The following is a 15,139-nucleotide window of genomic DNA, read 5'->3' as shown; positions in this document are numbered from 1 at the left end:
GGAAGAACTTACTGAGGGAGAACACAGAATGACAAGAAACTTTAGATTATATTTATGTTGTTCAAATTCTGGTAGGCTTAGAACTTCAGGAGCCACTTCCGTACATCAGAATAGACCAAAGGTTTGCTGTAATTTTATGGTAGTTTTATAGTCATGTAGAAGTTGTCTGGATGGTAGAATTCCTATACAGCACATATTATTAAAATATTCTGTTCTCCCTTTGTCATTTTTAATCCCAGTATCAGTTTCACTGCTCAGTATGACCCATTCTGGGATTCTGAATTCTCCTGTAGAAAGGAAATCCCTAATACTCGTTTCCCTTCAGTTTGTAGTGGACAAGGTATCATGCTCTGCTGAAATAATAAAAGGAAAATATCTTTCATTGCTTAATTATTAGGAACATAAAGCTATATATTTGTACTGGGTATTGAAATTAAGCTGAGAAAACTGAAAGAAGACAACAGTTATTTACCTGATGTGACTTTTGAATCATTTTCTTTTGTGTCATTTCAATTGTATTATATTTTGAGTATAATTTTATACTAATTAGGGAATAAACTGCATAATATATATATATATTTAAAAAAATAAGATTTTAAATCATAGAGAGAAAATAAATTATGATGTTATAGTACAATAGGAATATCATGAAGTACTGGAAAGCTGAGAAAGATGACAACCTATCATTTTTTTTTCTTAACTTCCATCCTTTTTTAAAAATTTTCCCAGAACAAAAGATTGAAATAAAGCAGGTATCTATCCAAATGGGAGTACACTAGTGATCTTTGAGAAGACTTTTTTTCCATTAGGTACCCACATTAGGTACCCACATTAGGTACCCAACTCACATTTGCAGACAGTAGAGACCAATCAATAAGATATGTATAAATAAAGTTTCTACAGTTAAATTGATACAGATTCTCCTTTTCCTGGAATCATTCTTATCTCTGTCTCATTCAGAGAAACAGAACAAATGTCTTCTTTAAATTTCTCTGACAATTTTGTCCACAGAGACTTATTATTTACTAATTATTTATATACTTATTTATTCTGCTGTTTCTGTTTTGCTGTTTTCATTCCTTGGTCTGCCTGCCATGATAAACTATTCAGTGACATGGGATTAAGGGCTTCATTAACTCCAGAAGACAGCAACCCAAAACATCCTAAGTACTCGATGTACTTTTTGTAAATTCAGAACTGCCCAAGAACTCTTCCTATTCTTTCAGAAGCTCTACATAAAATAAATTTAAGGAGTTAGAAGTTGTTAACTTTGTCTGCTCTCATACCCATGATTTTTGCCAAAATATGGTCTGAACAGCATTTATAACCAAAGCAAAGCTTTCAAGTATTCCCGTCATATCCTTATTCCTGGATGTACTCATACTCTGATCACTTTTCACACCACAATTTGAACAAGTAGTTGGCTTCTTTTTTGTCCATAATGCTGTTTTGCCAAATTAGTTCACATGGCTATAACATTCATAGGTATGGGATTAGCAGACTCAGAATAGAACACAAGCATTAATGGATTATGGACAGCTTTTAGCATGCAAGCCAAAAATTTTCCTTCACAGATAAGTAAATTTGAAAGGAGACTTTTGTCCTTCCTTGATAACATGAATAAATGTTATTAACTATCATGTTTATTTAAGTCCCAGTCAATCTCACTTGGAGTGAGCAGGTAGCCAACATATTTGTGACAGTAATTTGCTGATACAATCTCTTATCTAGCCATGAAGAGGACGAGTACTGCACTTGGAAATGGACTATGTAAATTCACTCACTTTACATTTCAACAACAAAAATAAATAAATAGATAGGTATTTACTTGCTCATTTAGTATCAAATGGCAAGTGGGGAGGAGAAGGAAATGGGAATTCACTTAACCAGTGACTGAGAACAAACATGTCTTTACTCCCTCCCATTAGGAATTTATATATATTGATAAGATCGCTCTTTTGTGTCTGGGTATTATTGACTTAGGCCAGACACAGACCAATGTTCAGTTCAAGGTCAATGCTGGAAGAAAAGGAATATATAGTTGTGATTGGAATCAGGCTGTGACATGAAGTCAAGTGAAGGGGTAATCTACTAGAAATGTTGTTCCCCAAGAATTCATCCTCTCGCTAATGGTAAGGGGTCCTTGTCTCATGCCTCAAGATTTCGTTTTAGTTTTAGGCTAAAAGTCTGGGTTAGGAGACAAAGCATTAAGCTGCAGTTGGAATGTGGCTGGAAAGAAGCTGCCAAGGGATGAGGGAGATGTAAGGTCTTCAGAGAATTTATTTTTATTCTGATAACATCCCCCCCCCCAAAAAAAAAAAAAGACCTCCAGATTAATTCTCAAATCCACTTTATGACCCTCTCCCTCCTTAACAGTTATGTTGTATAGTATAATTACATAATTACCTCAAGAGACACTGGAAAAACAGTCTGATCAAGAACTTTCGTTTCCTCGTATCTCTTTTCTCCTCAGGCTGGTTATCCTCTTGGTCAGAATATGGGTGGTATTTATAGCATGTGATGCCTCCTGTTAGTAGGTGACAAGAATTAAAAAATCAAATTAATGAAAGGTACAGAAGCATACACTCACATGTACATGAAAACTTACTCCTTTAGTAAACTGGTGACATTAGAATACAGTCAAATACAGGCTGACTAGAGCATTCCCTTAACCTTAAAAACAGAGAAGATCTGTATCATGTTAAAAATAAATAAATACATAAATAAGGAGAGCACAATTGGGCAGTTAGTACCAAAGTAGAAGACAATATAAAGCATTGCTCAAGTTTGAAGTGTGCAGACAGTATCAGATGCAGGGGTACCAATAATTACGTTGAAATAAAGTTTTATTCAGGTTACAGGTACTCAATAGACAAGTTTTTTTCTTTCCTATACAATACATTAATTTTAACAAAAAATTTAGCAGATTCCCCAAAATAGATGTGTTTTTTTTTCCTTTAGTCTCTTTATCCATGCTGTCTATCTGATATTTAGTCTTTGTAAATAAATCAACAGTTCATAGTAGCATCAGAAATTTTTGTCCCATTGATTTCCCATAGCAATGAAGTGCCATATTAGCTCAAGGTGAAGAAGTTAATAGTATGAGAACAACAGAGTAATAGTGGAGGAATTATGCACCCAACTGCACATATAAGTTTGAAATTTTATCTTTGTGTTCTTGTGATATTGCAAATTTTGAGAGCAAATCAAAAATTGTTAACATCTAAGAATATTGAATTACCTACTTATTGATAAAATCGGCATCCTTAAACATGTTTGTGTATGAAATGAGCATGAATGATACAAAATATTGTTTACTAGCATCAGTTGAATTTCCTAATCTTTTGCGCATTTTTTTTTCTGTTGTTGCTTTTCCTCCCTCTGTGATACAACTTCAGATGAAAGGGTGGGATAGAGAAGGAGAGCGTGTCTTAATATAGGCACAAATATCCTGAATCAGAGCATATGTGTCATGGCTACAGCCTCCCTCTGAAAGTGTCTAAAATGAAAGACAACAAAAGCTTTCATATTCATAATATATCTACTAACAATGGAGTGCTTCTTTGGGACATAGCTCCAGATTTATATTTATAGGTTAAAACATAAGTTCAGCAATGTAAAAACAATCTTGCTGCTGACTAAAAAGAATGTGCCCATGCTACCGTGTTACCTCACACTCAAGTTTGCACAGAAGTCTATATTATCCAGTTATTTACACTGCAATATTAGCTTGAAAAACAGCTTAAATTTAGGAGATCCCAGACTGATAAAGAACTGTCAAATCCCAACTCCTGAAACCTACTAGGCAAACTAGCCAGCAATCTCCATCTTGACTGGTCGGACAGTAGCCACATGCTGCTATTCCTACAGTTGGGGCAACATTTAGCAGAGATGAAAGTTCTAATTTGAAAATTTTGCTCCCACTGTTGGTAGTTCCAACAGATGAGTTGAAGTGACCAAGCAGATTTTGATAGACCTGAACTCATCTGTTCAAAAGTGTAAAACAGAAAACAATTTTGTTATACTCTAAGTGCAGCTAGTTTTAAGACATAAGGTTTATAAATTTAATATCAAAGTACATTAATCAGCCAGAGGCAAAATTTCTACTGGATATTTGATAATGAGTTTCTTTTCTAGTAATTCGTAACATTTGTTGACTTTTTGGCAATTGTTGATCACTAAACTGATGCTTTTATGGAGCTATCACTCATAACCCCATGATCGCACTCCTAAGTAGTAATGGTCAGGTCTAAATCCATCATTTAACACATGAAGATAAGGCTTTTTTTTTTTTTATGTTATTTGATATTTATCTAAACTGAATTCCATTTCTTATTTTATTCTCTACCGAGTTTTATAAAGTCTGTTTATCTAGTCTTGTGAAGATAGTCTTCATCTACACTATTCTGAAAATCTAGTGTCAGGAGCAAAGTTAGTCACCCTACCATTCTTTGTCCTTTCCCAAATCACTTACAAATACATAGAAAATACTGTTAAGCCTCTCTAAATCAGTATTCTTTGTACAAAACAATACACAGTATTCTCACAAAAGCATACATACACAGCAATAAGATAAGGAATGATTCTTTGAATATTCTTCCAAAATTCAGCAGTTTACCATCTGGGAACTTTTGCAACTAGAGATGGAGATTCTTTATTTAGAAGTTCCAGATGGATTTTTCTTCCATGTATTTGTTTTCCGAATCTATATAAATTTTAACGATCCACAGATTTCCTTAACAAGACCAGGGTGTAATCATTTTTCCACCTTGGACAAAAGACATTAAAAAAACAACCCCAAAATTAGTCAAATTTTGTCTTTCTGTTTCTGAGCAAAGAATAGCAACTGACAGGTTTTTTTGTTGTTGTTGCTTTCCCTTTATGACTTTAAATGATGCATTGAAGTAATAAACCTTTTGGATCTTTCTCTAGTGCAAATCCAAACTGGATTTTGGTCAGTTAAATTAAACCACTGTCTATCCTGTCTCATTACAGCAGAAAGCATTTGTTTCAATACATTTTTTTCCATACATTCTTGTTTTGATTGTCTCTCTATACATTTCAGAATGAGGAAAACAGTCCTTGTTATACTATAATTTGACATTATATAGACAATCACTGATAGTAAGGGACAACCAATGTTCAACTCCAGTGCATGTGTTAGGTTACAGGAATGAGCATGACACATAGGCATATGTGTGACTATAACGACTGTAATATGGAATTTCAGCTCAATGAAGTAACCACAGGAATTCACAAAAGGCAGAATAAATCCCTGTATTTTCCTTGCAGCTTCTAGTAGCTTCAACACTGATGAAAAAAAAATGGAAGGATCCATAAGTGCTAGGCTTTATCACTACAGCCAAATTATGCATGATCTGATCTCTGATCCTATGCTCAACTGATTCTGTTTTACTTTCAGTAATTATGATTTATTGTCATTGTGTCAGAGAAAAGCACTGAATGCTGATAACTTTGTGAATATTGTTGGCTGATTACATTTCACTGTAAACAATAGCTTCCAAACATGTAAGAACTGGGTGTGATCACCCTGTAGACAGCAGAGACAAAATGCAGTTTAGGAACCCTTGAAATGTGCTCTGTTCTTAGCAATCTTGGAGTATTCACACAGTAAAATGGAGATCAGATGAGAAATAGTACTAAATAGATGCAACTGACTTTGGTGACATATACACTAATGCTCCGAGAGTGGCAAGCAGAGCAGCCAACTTAACTGTGAGTGTCAGAAAACAATTAAATTTGCTATTGTACTCTTCTTGGCTGGAACAGACTTAATTTTCATCATAGTCTCCATGTTTTGGATTTGTGGGAAAAAAATGGTGTTGATAACACATTGATGATTTAGTTATTGCTGAGCAGTGCTTATACAGGGTCAAGGTGTTTTGTTTCTCACACTGCCCCACCAGGGAGAGAAAGGAGGATGAAGGGGGACATGTTCAGACTGATGGTGTTTGTCTTCCCAAGAAACCATTAAGCGTGATGAGCCCTTCTTTCCTGGAAATGGCTGAACATCTACCTGCTGATGGGAAATGGTGAAATTATTTTGGTTTGCTAGTGCTTCCAGCTTTTGTTTCACTTATTAAACTCCCTTTATCTCAATCCACAGTTTTCTCACTTTTACCTGTCTGATTCTCTTCCCTGTCCCACTGGAGATGAGTGAGCAAGTGGCTGTGTGGTACTTAGCTGCCTGCCAGAGTTAATCCACAACAAGAGGTTTCTTGAAAGAAGCACAGAAGCTTAATACCTCAGTAAAGTGGGAATCCACACAATATTGGACCATGGTAAAACAAGTTGTTCCTAAAAATTATCAGTAGTAAAATACATAATATTGACATATACATTTTTGTTTCATAAGTTAACAAGCAATAAAGCGAGTGAGGCAGTTCAAGTCTCTCTTACAGAGACTGCAGTAAAGTATCAGCAAAAATTGAATTTAAAAAGTCCTTGCATTAAAATATGTAGTACATCTATTATGCATTATGCAGGCATTTTTCAAAACAGGAAAGCTATCAGCATACTTGTTATGTTCCGGACTATTATTCTTACTGTGAATCATGAATACTGTGATTAAGTGTCTTGCCAACAACTTGCAGAATACACGGGTCTGTTTACATCTTACAAATGGAGACCTTTTTTACTTTCTTCTTTACATTTTACCACCCTTCTTCATGTCAGTTAAACTGCAAGATTAGACTTATGGATCTGTAATTTACCAGTATTTCTTAGCATTATGTAAAAGTTTTGTTCCATTTTTCCCAACACGTCTGGCCAATGATCCAGGATATCTTCACTGGAATTCCTGGCAGGATTTTTTCATAAAATACTCCATAACAAGGAAATTTCAAAATCAAGTGTTCTTTGGAGACCTCAGAGTCTCCAAGCCCTCATTAAATTGTCATTTATACAATATGCTTGCAAGCCACCGGGGTCATTTTGTGAAGGTACATCACAAAGGGAAAGCAGTAAATCTCAGTAAATATTTCACAACTGTCGCTGGCAATTAAAATTTTAAATGGCATTTTCTCTGCATAGCTTATACAATGAGATTCAAAAGGCAACTGCAGGTTCACCCAGATAAAATGAGTGAACTTCTGTTCTGTATTATTTCATACTGAGAGAAAAAAACATATGTTAAATTGGAATACAATATGCCATGTTGTGGTACCCCACCATGTAGTAAAAAAAAAAAAAAAAAAAAATCTACAGTGTTCTTTTGGCTATGAGGGTTATATACTTTTAGGAACTCATTTCATTTCAAATATACTGAATTATTTTATCATAAAATAATTCAGAGAGTGAAAATCTATTTTCTTTCTTGCTTTTTGAGAAATTCGGTCTCTGTTGCTGTGGTTTCTCTCTCTTGCTGTGAAAGACCTTCACTGAATTCAGTCTAGACAATCTCTTCAGTGTTTCCATTTTCCATTAGACTGGAAACAGGATTATATGATATTTCCACACAGTTTTAGAAGTTTTCAATCCACCAGTCATGCTGACAATTGTTTTGCAGGAACATCGTAAGTCACATCAGAGTCTCTGGAGATAGAGGTTTTTTGTTCTTTTCTTCTTCCTTCTAGCCTTCCCTTGCCTTGCCTTCCCTTCCCTTTCTTTTTCTTTTCTTCTTTTTAAAGTACTTTTGTTCCTTATACGTCTGACACTTAAAAACACTATAGAGAGGTACATTAATGTAGCTCAGCATCACTACAGAAACAAGATAACCTTTGTATCCAATAATTTTGTATACAAATACTTCTAAACTATTAGCTAATTCTCGTATCTTCTGTGAAATCTAAAGACATTTAAAGTATCATTTTGAAAAATAGGGAAAATAGGGTGGAAATTCTGGAAATGGTTTAGCAAGGGTAAGAAAGGGTAGTAAAAAAACTACTGTCACATATATGTGGATGAATATATGAAAGATGAAATTATCTTAATTTTATTACTAAAAATCGTAAAGCTACAGATGAGCTTTTACATTCCTAGTGAAGACAATCCACCCATTATTTATTCTAGATAATATATTACTTTTTTTCTTATTTAGGGACCATTTGTTAACTGCTGTCACTGCATATTACCTTACTACATCAGTAGCCCATGTGAATTAGTAAAAAACAGCTACGTAGCAAGCAAGAATGTGAGGAAGACAAGTTCAAAATTTGCTTTTTATTGTATAAATTTAGAAAAATAAATAATCAAGTAAGGCAGTCACAAAATTACCTGCATGTGTCTTGAAAGTCTTAGGAGAACTTATAAATGAAGATCACTGACATATATGAACAGAAAAAATATACACTTAAGAGTAATTAAGTATTCCATAGGGACCATTTCTAAGATGACCCACGTGCAAATTGTGTATTTCCCATCATAAACATATCTATTTAAACAAACCCATTAAATCCTCAGAGCACATAAATTTAAAAAGTTAAATTAAAATTTACTTTTTCATCATTTTTTAAATAGTAATGTTGTAATCAAGAGCTTCCTAGCCTTTTTTAATGTGTTGCTTGATTGTGTAGTTATCTTACTCTGAAATAGCAAAAAAAAAAAATGTATTTTTTTTCTAACACTATCAAGGTTATGAAATAATAATGCTGCATCATTTTTAATTACAGGTAATGTTAATAAATCTTGGGTCTTCCTCTCTGTTGTTGTCATAGGAAAGTCCATCATGCATATGAGAAAGGGAAGAAGGTATTTTGGTGTGCAACTGAACAGTTAGAAGCTTCTCAAGATGTGAATGTTAAATAGAAACCTACAGTTATCAGAGAACTGGCTGCAACATCGAAATGAAACAACTGCTTTTTCATACAGCTCCATTGCATGCTATTAGCTTCACTTACATGATTCATTACATATATATGTGCTCCTAGCAGCAGTGCTAGATTGTGGCCATATTTTTGGAAAAGCAATCAGACCTTGTATTAAAGATCATGAAACAATGCCATGAAATTATATTTTTCATGCTATCTTTATGATCACAAGCACCTAAGACTCTTTATAATTTTTTTGAAGATCCATTTTAGAGTCAATACACTCTTTTAATATTCCTGCCACAAACTTTGAAAAACACTGAGGAAGCAAAAGGGGACAGGCAGAAGAAAAGGAAGCACAAGTTCCCATAAACAATGTTCTAGTTTTTACAGTCCTGTCTCAGAGGAGTAATGACACATACTCATAAATGTAATACATAACTATGTATCTTTGACACATCAGAGATAACACAGTGGGCTCCCTTCAACTTACTCTGTGCATCAAACTGCACTACAAGCACATGGTACAGAGAACAGATGTGTCCTGGGTTCCAGTTGTGGTGAACCCCAGTGACTGATACAGGCTTAAGTGTCTTGAAAAATGATACTTCACTCAAGTCTTTTTCTTCATCGGATAGATCTGCAGAGAATGTTGAAAAACACTGTTACAAAAAATCTTGAAACAATCAAAAGCTCTGGAAAACAGAGGATATTTCTCAGTAGAGATAATGAAGGATTTCTTTTTAAATTATGATGGAAATGCACAACTGCCCAGAAAGCGCAGTAGACTTGAACCATTAGCACCTGTTGAACTACAAGACACAAAAAATTCAGGAGAGCAGTTTAAATGTGGTCATCAAACCACAGTAGTTTAGCATTTGCTACTTGCAAGATTATTTAAACTGGTTTGACCCTTAGTTGTTGAAAAACTTGATTAACTGAGTCTAGTTGCAAAAAAAAAAAAATGGAGAAAATTGGTGAAACTAGGAAGTTTTACTTCAGTTTAGCACAAAAATGCATAGACTTCAAGGGCACCTGAGAGCCAAGCGGAAGGCTAACAGATATGCAGGGACTATTTCTTAGTTGTGTTTCTCTGTGGTCTTTCTTTATGCAAAGAATTCTGTGAAGTGGATAATCATTGCTACTTTTGCTTGCCTTTGAGTCCTTACAAAAATTACTTTGTAATTACAAGCGGTGAGTTAACCCTGGCAGAAGAGAATCAGAGGGGTAAAAGTAAGAAAACTGGCCAAAAACTGCTGCCAAAACATGGCGCCATACAGATGACTATGATGAAAATTAACTCTGTCCCAGCCAAGACCAGTACAATTCCCCACTTTGTTGAGGTGTTAAACTTCAGTGTTCATTTCAAAACATCTTGGTTCCTCCTCCTTTCTATCCAACCATTCTGGAGATGCTGTTCTGTGTTACCAAAGCAAACAGGATCACAATAAAATAAATAAATAAATAAATAAATAAATCAGAAAAATAGAATGGATAAATAAGAATAGATAAATAAAACTGTAGTGCTAACATAACACTTCAATAAATAGTTTTAAAACAACAACATATGCCAAACAAATATATTTTTTAATCCAAACTTTTATAAACTAAACCAACTGTGTTTACTGTTATAGAATCAATACACTTTTGAAATGTAAATGGATCCGGCTACATGAAGTTTTGTAAATTAAGGGAATGATGTTATACTAGGTCAATATATATGCAAACATACTCTGAATATAGTACAGTTTGTAATAGCAGTCACTCACAGCATCTGATCATTAATGTCAAAGAAACTACTTTGAAAACACTAGTGATGAGAGACTGAAATGCAAAACATGATTTATAAGGTTAAATGACAAATTTATATCTCAAATAGAACATATTGTATATGAAAACAAGACAGTCATCACAGATAGGTTTTTGGCCCATGACACTTTGTGACCAAGACCTGAGGGAACAGGTGTCCCTCTCAGCTGCTACAAATCTTCCAACTCAGTCAGGTCACTTTCAACAGCCCTTTCCTTTAGTTCTTCAGATGGTGATGATTGAGAATTCAAGCAAACATCACCAGAGGTGAGAACCCAATGGGTCCTAGAACATGGAAACTCTGTCAGCAAAATGAAAAGTGTATAATGTTTTGTTTTTTTTTTTTCACAAAATGGCTGGTGTCCCTGTCTCTGTAAGATACTGAACAACAAATACAGGTGAGACTAGTTAATGCCTAGACCTACACACTTCTGTCTTAAAGTGAAATCCCTTGCTGGACTGGATCTGTAGAATTAAAACTGAAAGATTCAACAATACAACAATCATCAATTCATAAGGGCAGCTACCAGCAAAGTAAATATATGACTTTTCAAAATATCATTGCATGGAGCAACAGAAAAGGCTTTGTCCCCCCCTGCTCTCCAATGCAATCTCAGAATCAACACACACAAACTATCAGGAAACAAGCCCTGCTGGTCTCTTTATTTAGTGAAGGAAAAATTACACATCCCTTTCCAATAAACTTTTTTTGTTTCCTTCATCCTTGTAGTTCCCTTTTTCTGTCCTCTGCAAGACTGCAGGCTACCCACTCGTGACTGAGGGGACCCAGCTGCCCACGATGGCACCCCAGCAGGGGAAGGAGGGCCAGAGGTCTGTGCGCCCAGTGGGGATGTGTGGCAGACATGAGCCAACTGTACTCAAACACCCAGGAGAGCCAAGCATCTGGGGAAGAAAAAGCAAGGAGCTTTGTCCGACACCACTTCTCCTTAGAAGCGCTGTTCCTTCAGCAAGCCAGGAGCTCCTGGTCCAAGCCGGGACCACAAGGTAGCCAGCAGTAGCCCCTGACAGACCACCCTGCAGCCTCCTTGTACCTGACAAGCATGTGTCACACAAGGGGCAAAGAGCTGGTACCAGACACCCCTCACAAACCTGCCTTCTCCATCTGTCTCTCCCCACAGTCCCTGTCAGGTACGACGCAGGCTTCACAGGCAGTGTCTCCCTTGGGGCAACACACCTCAGCAGCTGTGGGACGAACCTTCGCGAGAGTCCTCAGCGCTGCCCCCAGGCTGTGGCCGCCTGCCGTGGCCGGACGGGCGCTCAAGAACCGGGCTCAGCTGTCGCGGACCCGGCCGCTGGCATCGGGGGGGGAGAACGCGAGAACAAAGGGGGAAAGCGCCGCCGCCTGGACGGGGCGGACGGCGACGGGACGAGACGGGACGGGACGGGGCGAGTTGGGATGAGACGAGATGCGATGGGATGGACAGGGCGCGGCGCGTGAGGGCTGAGGGCCGTTGGCACGGCGCGAGAGGGCTGAGGACGCCATCTTAGGGGTCGGTCCTCTCAGTAAGCGCGGCAGCGCCCTGCCCTGCTGCTGGCCCACCTGGGAGGCGCTTTAGGCGCCTTGGGGCTCAGGGGACATCAGTGCTGGGGCTGCCTCCCGGTTCCTGCACAAAGGGGAAGCAGCTTTTGGACACCCTGTCCTGCAGGGGACAGATCTACCTGCCTGCAAGCCCCACTAGGGACCGTTCTCAGGGATGTTACAGAGAGGCTGGTGAGGCTTGGCTAGACCTTGAACTTCAGCTTTGCCCCTCTTATGTGTGGCCACCACTGCTGCCAGGGTTAACGTGGAATATATCTAGAGACTGTAGGAGTGAGATGAAGGGCAGGTGGCCTGGTGGCACCCTTTTCAGTCCCCTACGTGAAGGCAAAATTTGAAATGGAAGTGAGTGTATCCAGCTGGTCAGCACCAGGCTACTTGGGTGGTGTCGCAGGCAAACTTTCTGAGGAACAAGGACTACTTGGTAGGCAAAGAAGTGGTCAAACTGGCTTACTAACCTACTGAAGAGGACTTTGTATATGCCAGGGGATGGGAACCATGATCTGAAGATGAGCGAGGGAACAAAGGACTAGAGGCACAGCATGACATGGCAGGCTTTCACACATCTGTTGTAAAAGCTGCACAGTTCAGGACAGATTTCAAATGGCTGCACACTAATATGCATAGCACATGGACTGTCTTTATTAATGACCTGGATGATGGGATGAAATGTATCTTCAGCAAGTTTGTGCATGACTTAAAAATGGGGGGAGCCACTGCTATTCAGAGCAACCTGGACAAGCTAGATAAATGAACTGACAGGAACTTCACAAAGTTTAGTGAAAGCAGGTATGAAGTCCTGCTCCTGGGGAAAAAAAAAAAAAAAAAACTCTGTGCAACTGTGCAGGCTGGGGCTGACTGAAGCAGAAAAGGACCTGGGTGTCCTGGTGGACAGCTGAACGTGAACCAGCAGTGCATCCTGGCAGCAACGACCAAGAAGTGCAGAGAAGAGATCTTTCCATTCAGCAATCTCAGCAATCAAGACAATGCCTTGAGTGCTGTATCTGGTTTTTGGTTCCTTGAGACGCTGTGCTACATTGTGCATCTTCACACATGACAACAACTGCATGCTTTGATGCTTTGTTCAAAGATATTTTTGAAAGAGAAAACTGGGTCATTGGAATGCTGTAACTAAGACTGACCTTGAACATAGGAGGACAAGACTGACCCAGTGGCAGACCTGACAAGATGTGTGACAAGACACTTGTCACACAGTGAATGCAGCAGTGGCAACTGGAGATGCAGCCTGTTGTCTCCAGGACCACTGAGGAGAGTTTGGCTCTGGATGGCTGTTTTTGAAGCTTGATGGTGCAGACATGTGGCACACAAAGGCAGACAGATGGTAAGTGTGGCGTGCAGAAGGGTGTTCACATTGAGTGGGCACAGTAGCTTCCGGAATATGTTCTCAGCCAGTAATGCTGAGCGCTCTTCAGTATAGATGTAGCAAATAGATTTTAGAAGGGGCTAGCTAAGAACAGCAAGGATGCACACTGCTCCAGGGTAATTGGTTGGAGGAAACAGCAGTTATTCCCTGAAGTATACCACAAGAACAGTATAGATTTAGCCAGAAGGATACAAAAATATTTCATATATCTATGACCCAGGCCGAGATTGATTATTCTTTCATCTGGGTTACATAAAAAAAATAACATGAGCATTTTGGTATTTCACATTGTTTCTCCAGGATTTTATAATTCCTGATGTCATTATATTATGTATATATGGTTATTTTTAATTTTCTTCATTGCCTCTTTTAATCTCATAAAAAATGTCTTTAGATCTTTTGGGAAAATCTCTTTAGATCCCAAATCCTGCTTGGATCTAAACATTTTTTTAATCCATTTTTCCATTCTGGGTTAAAAATATTAGCATCAGTGTTAAAAAAAAAAAGTCAGCTTGACTTGAATTTCTCCTTTCCCCAGTATATCAACAGTTACTGTCATTTGGAGATCAAAGCTTTTACTAATATCACATTGAATTTCTGTGATACATTTAATCCAGATTGAAACTAAAATTCGCTTTGGAATATATGCTATCATTTTCAGAAATAAATGAGTTTTAATTGGGGGCATTATTTCAGGTCCCAGAATGTCCCTTAAAGAAGCAAGAAACATCATCTGTATAATCCATAACTTAATTCACCAAGAAAAATGAATATATATAGTCCTCATTGCAATATTTACTAAATGCACTAAAAAGACTAACGATGTTAAGAAGGAAAAGGAAAGATATAATTGGAAGTTTCTTTTGACCAATCTTTCTCTTAAGAAAGCACCATCAGAGCAATCATAAAAGGATGAGTTCAAAGTTAGTGAAAGGTACCCTGAATTTTTTTTTTTGCAAGTTGCAGTATAATTATTTGTATTCATTTAAATAAAATGCCTTTTTGACCCTGGGGAAATAATTAGACAGGGTTTCACTGACTAGGCTTCTTCTGGGAAAAGTCCTCCTAATTTCTCTTGCTTTACAAATCAATGCAGCAGGTCCTGGTTGGGCAGCTGTAGTTGAAGAAGAATGATGTTGATTATAAATTACCTTTTTTTTTATTTTTATCTATGTTTATTTTAATCAATTCAGAAAGTGCATCTGGTAAGTGTTTGTAAGAGACCCAGAGAATGACAGGTCTGTAGTTTGACAGAACAGATATTAAGAAACTTACTTCACTAGAAGATTATTTTTTCAATTGTTGAAAATTAACTGTTTTTGAAATATATATATATATATTTTACTGGGAAAACATCAAAAAAGCCAAAAACTGCAATAAAAATATTTTTATTTTCCAGAAAATTAAAAAATATATTTGTTTCAGATTTCCAGGCTTTCATAAAATATTAAAGAAATTTATATTTTCAGCTAAATTTAAAAAATCTGTGTTTTTCCCATTTTGAGGAACAAAATGTGTTGGAAAGTGTTGGAAACTAAGTGCTGGAACTAACAATTGGAAACCACTATTGGAAACCTTGATATCTTTAAATGTGATTAGCCTAATTTAAACTCCAAATGC

General features: G+C 37.1%; 2 protein-coding genes across 2 annotated transcripts in view; one reads left to right on the top strand and one right to left on the bottom strand.

Annotated features, from left to right (window-relative positions):
* The window catches only part of LOC308196099 (uncharacterized protein), a 66,607-nt gene extending 54,799 nt beyond the window's left edge, over window positions 1-11,808 (bottom strand). The window contains exons 1-3 of the mRNA XM_080594633.1: window positions 11,688-11,808; window positions 9,262-9,408; window positions 2,407-2,527 (exon numbers count right to left, since the gene is read on the bottom strand). Coding sequence (XP_080450759.1) covers window positions 2,407-2,527; window positions 9,262-9,408; window positions 11,688-11,700 — 281 coding nt within the window. The 5' untranslated portion in view covers window positions 11,701-11,808. The remainder of the gene's footprint in view (window positions 1-2,406; window positions 2,528-9,261; window positions 9,409-11,687) is intronic.
* Window positions 10,406-12,036, top strand: LOC308196097 (uncharacterized protein; the record flags this gene model as incomplete). Its single annotated transcript, XM_080594631.1, has 2 exons — window positions 10,406-11,582; window positions 11,717-12,036. Exons 1-2 carry the CDS (start codon window positions 11,441-11,443, stop codon window positions 12,034-12,036), a joined length of 462 nt encoding a protein of 153 aa, XP_080450757.1. The 5' UTR covers window positions 10,406-11,440.
* Window positions 12,037-15,139: the final 3,103 nt, after the last annotated feature.

This window comes from Anser brachyrhynchus (genome assembly GCF_964034855.1).
Source record: "Anser brachyrhynchus genome assembly, chromosome: 5".
Lineage (NCBI taxonomy): Eukaryota > Metazoa > Chordata > Aves > Anseriformes > Anatidae > Anser > Anser brachyrhynchus.
Note: the sequence above shows the minus strand (reverse complement) of the source record. Positions and strands in the feature narration are given on the sequence as shown.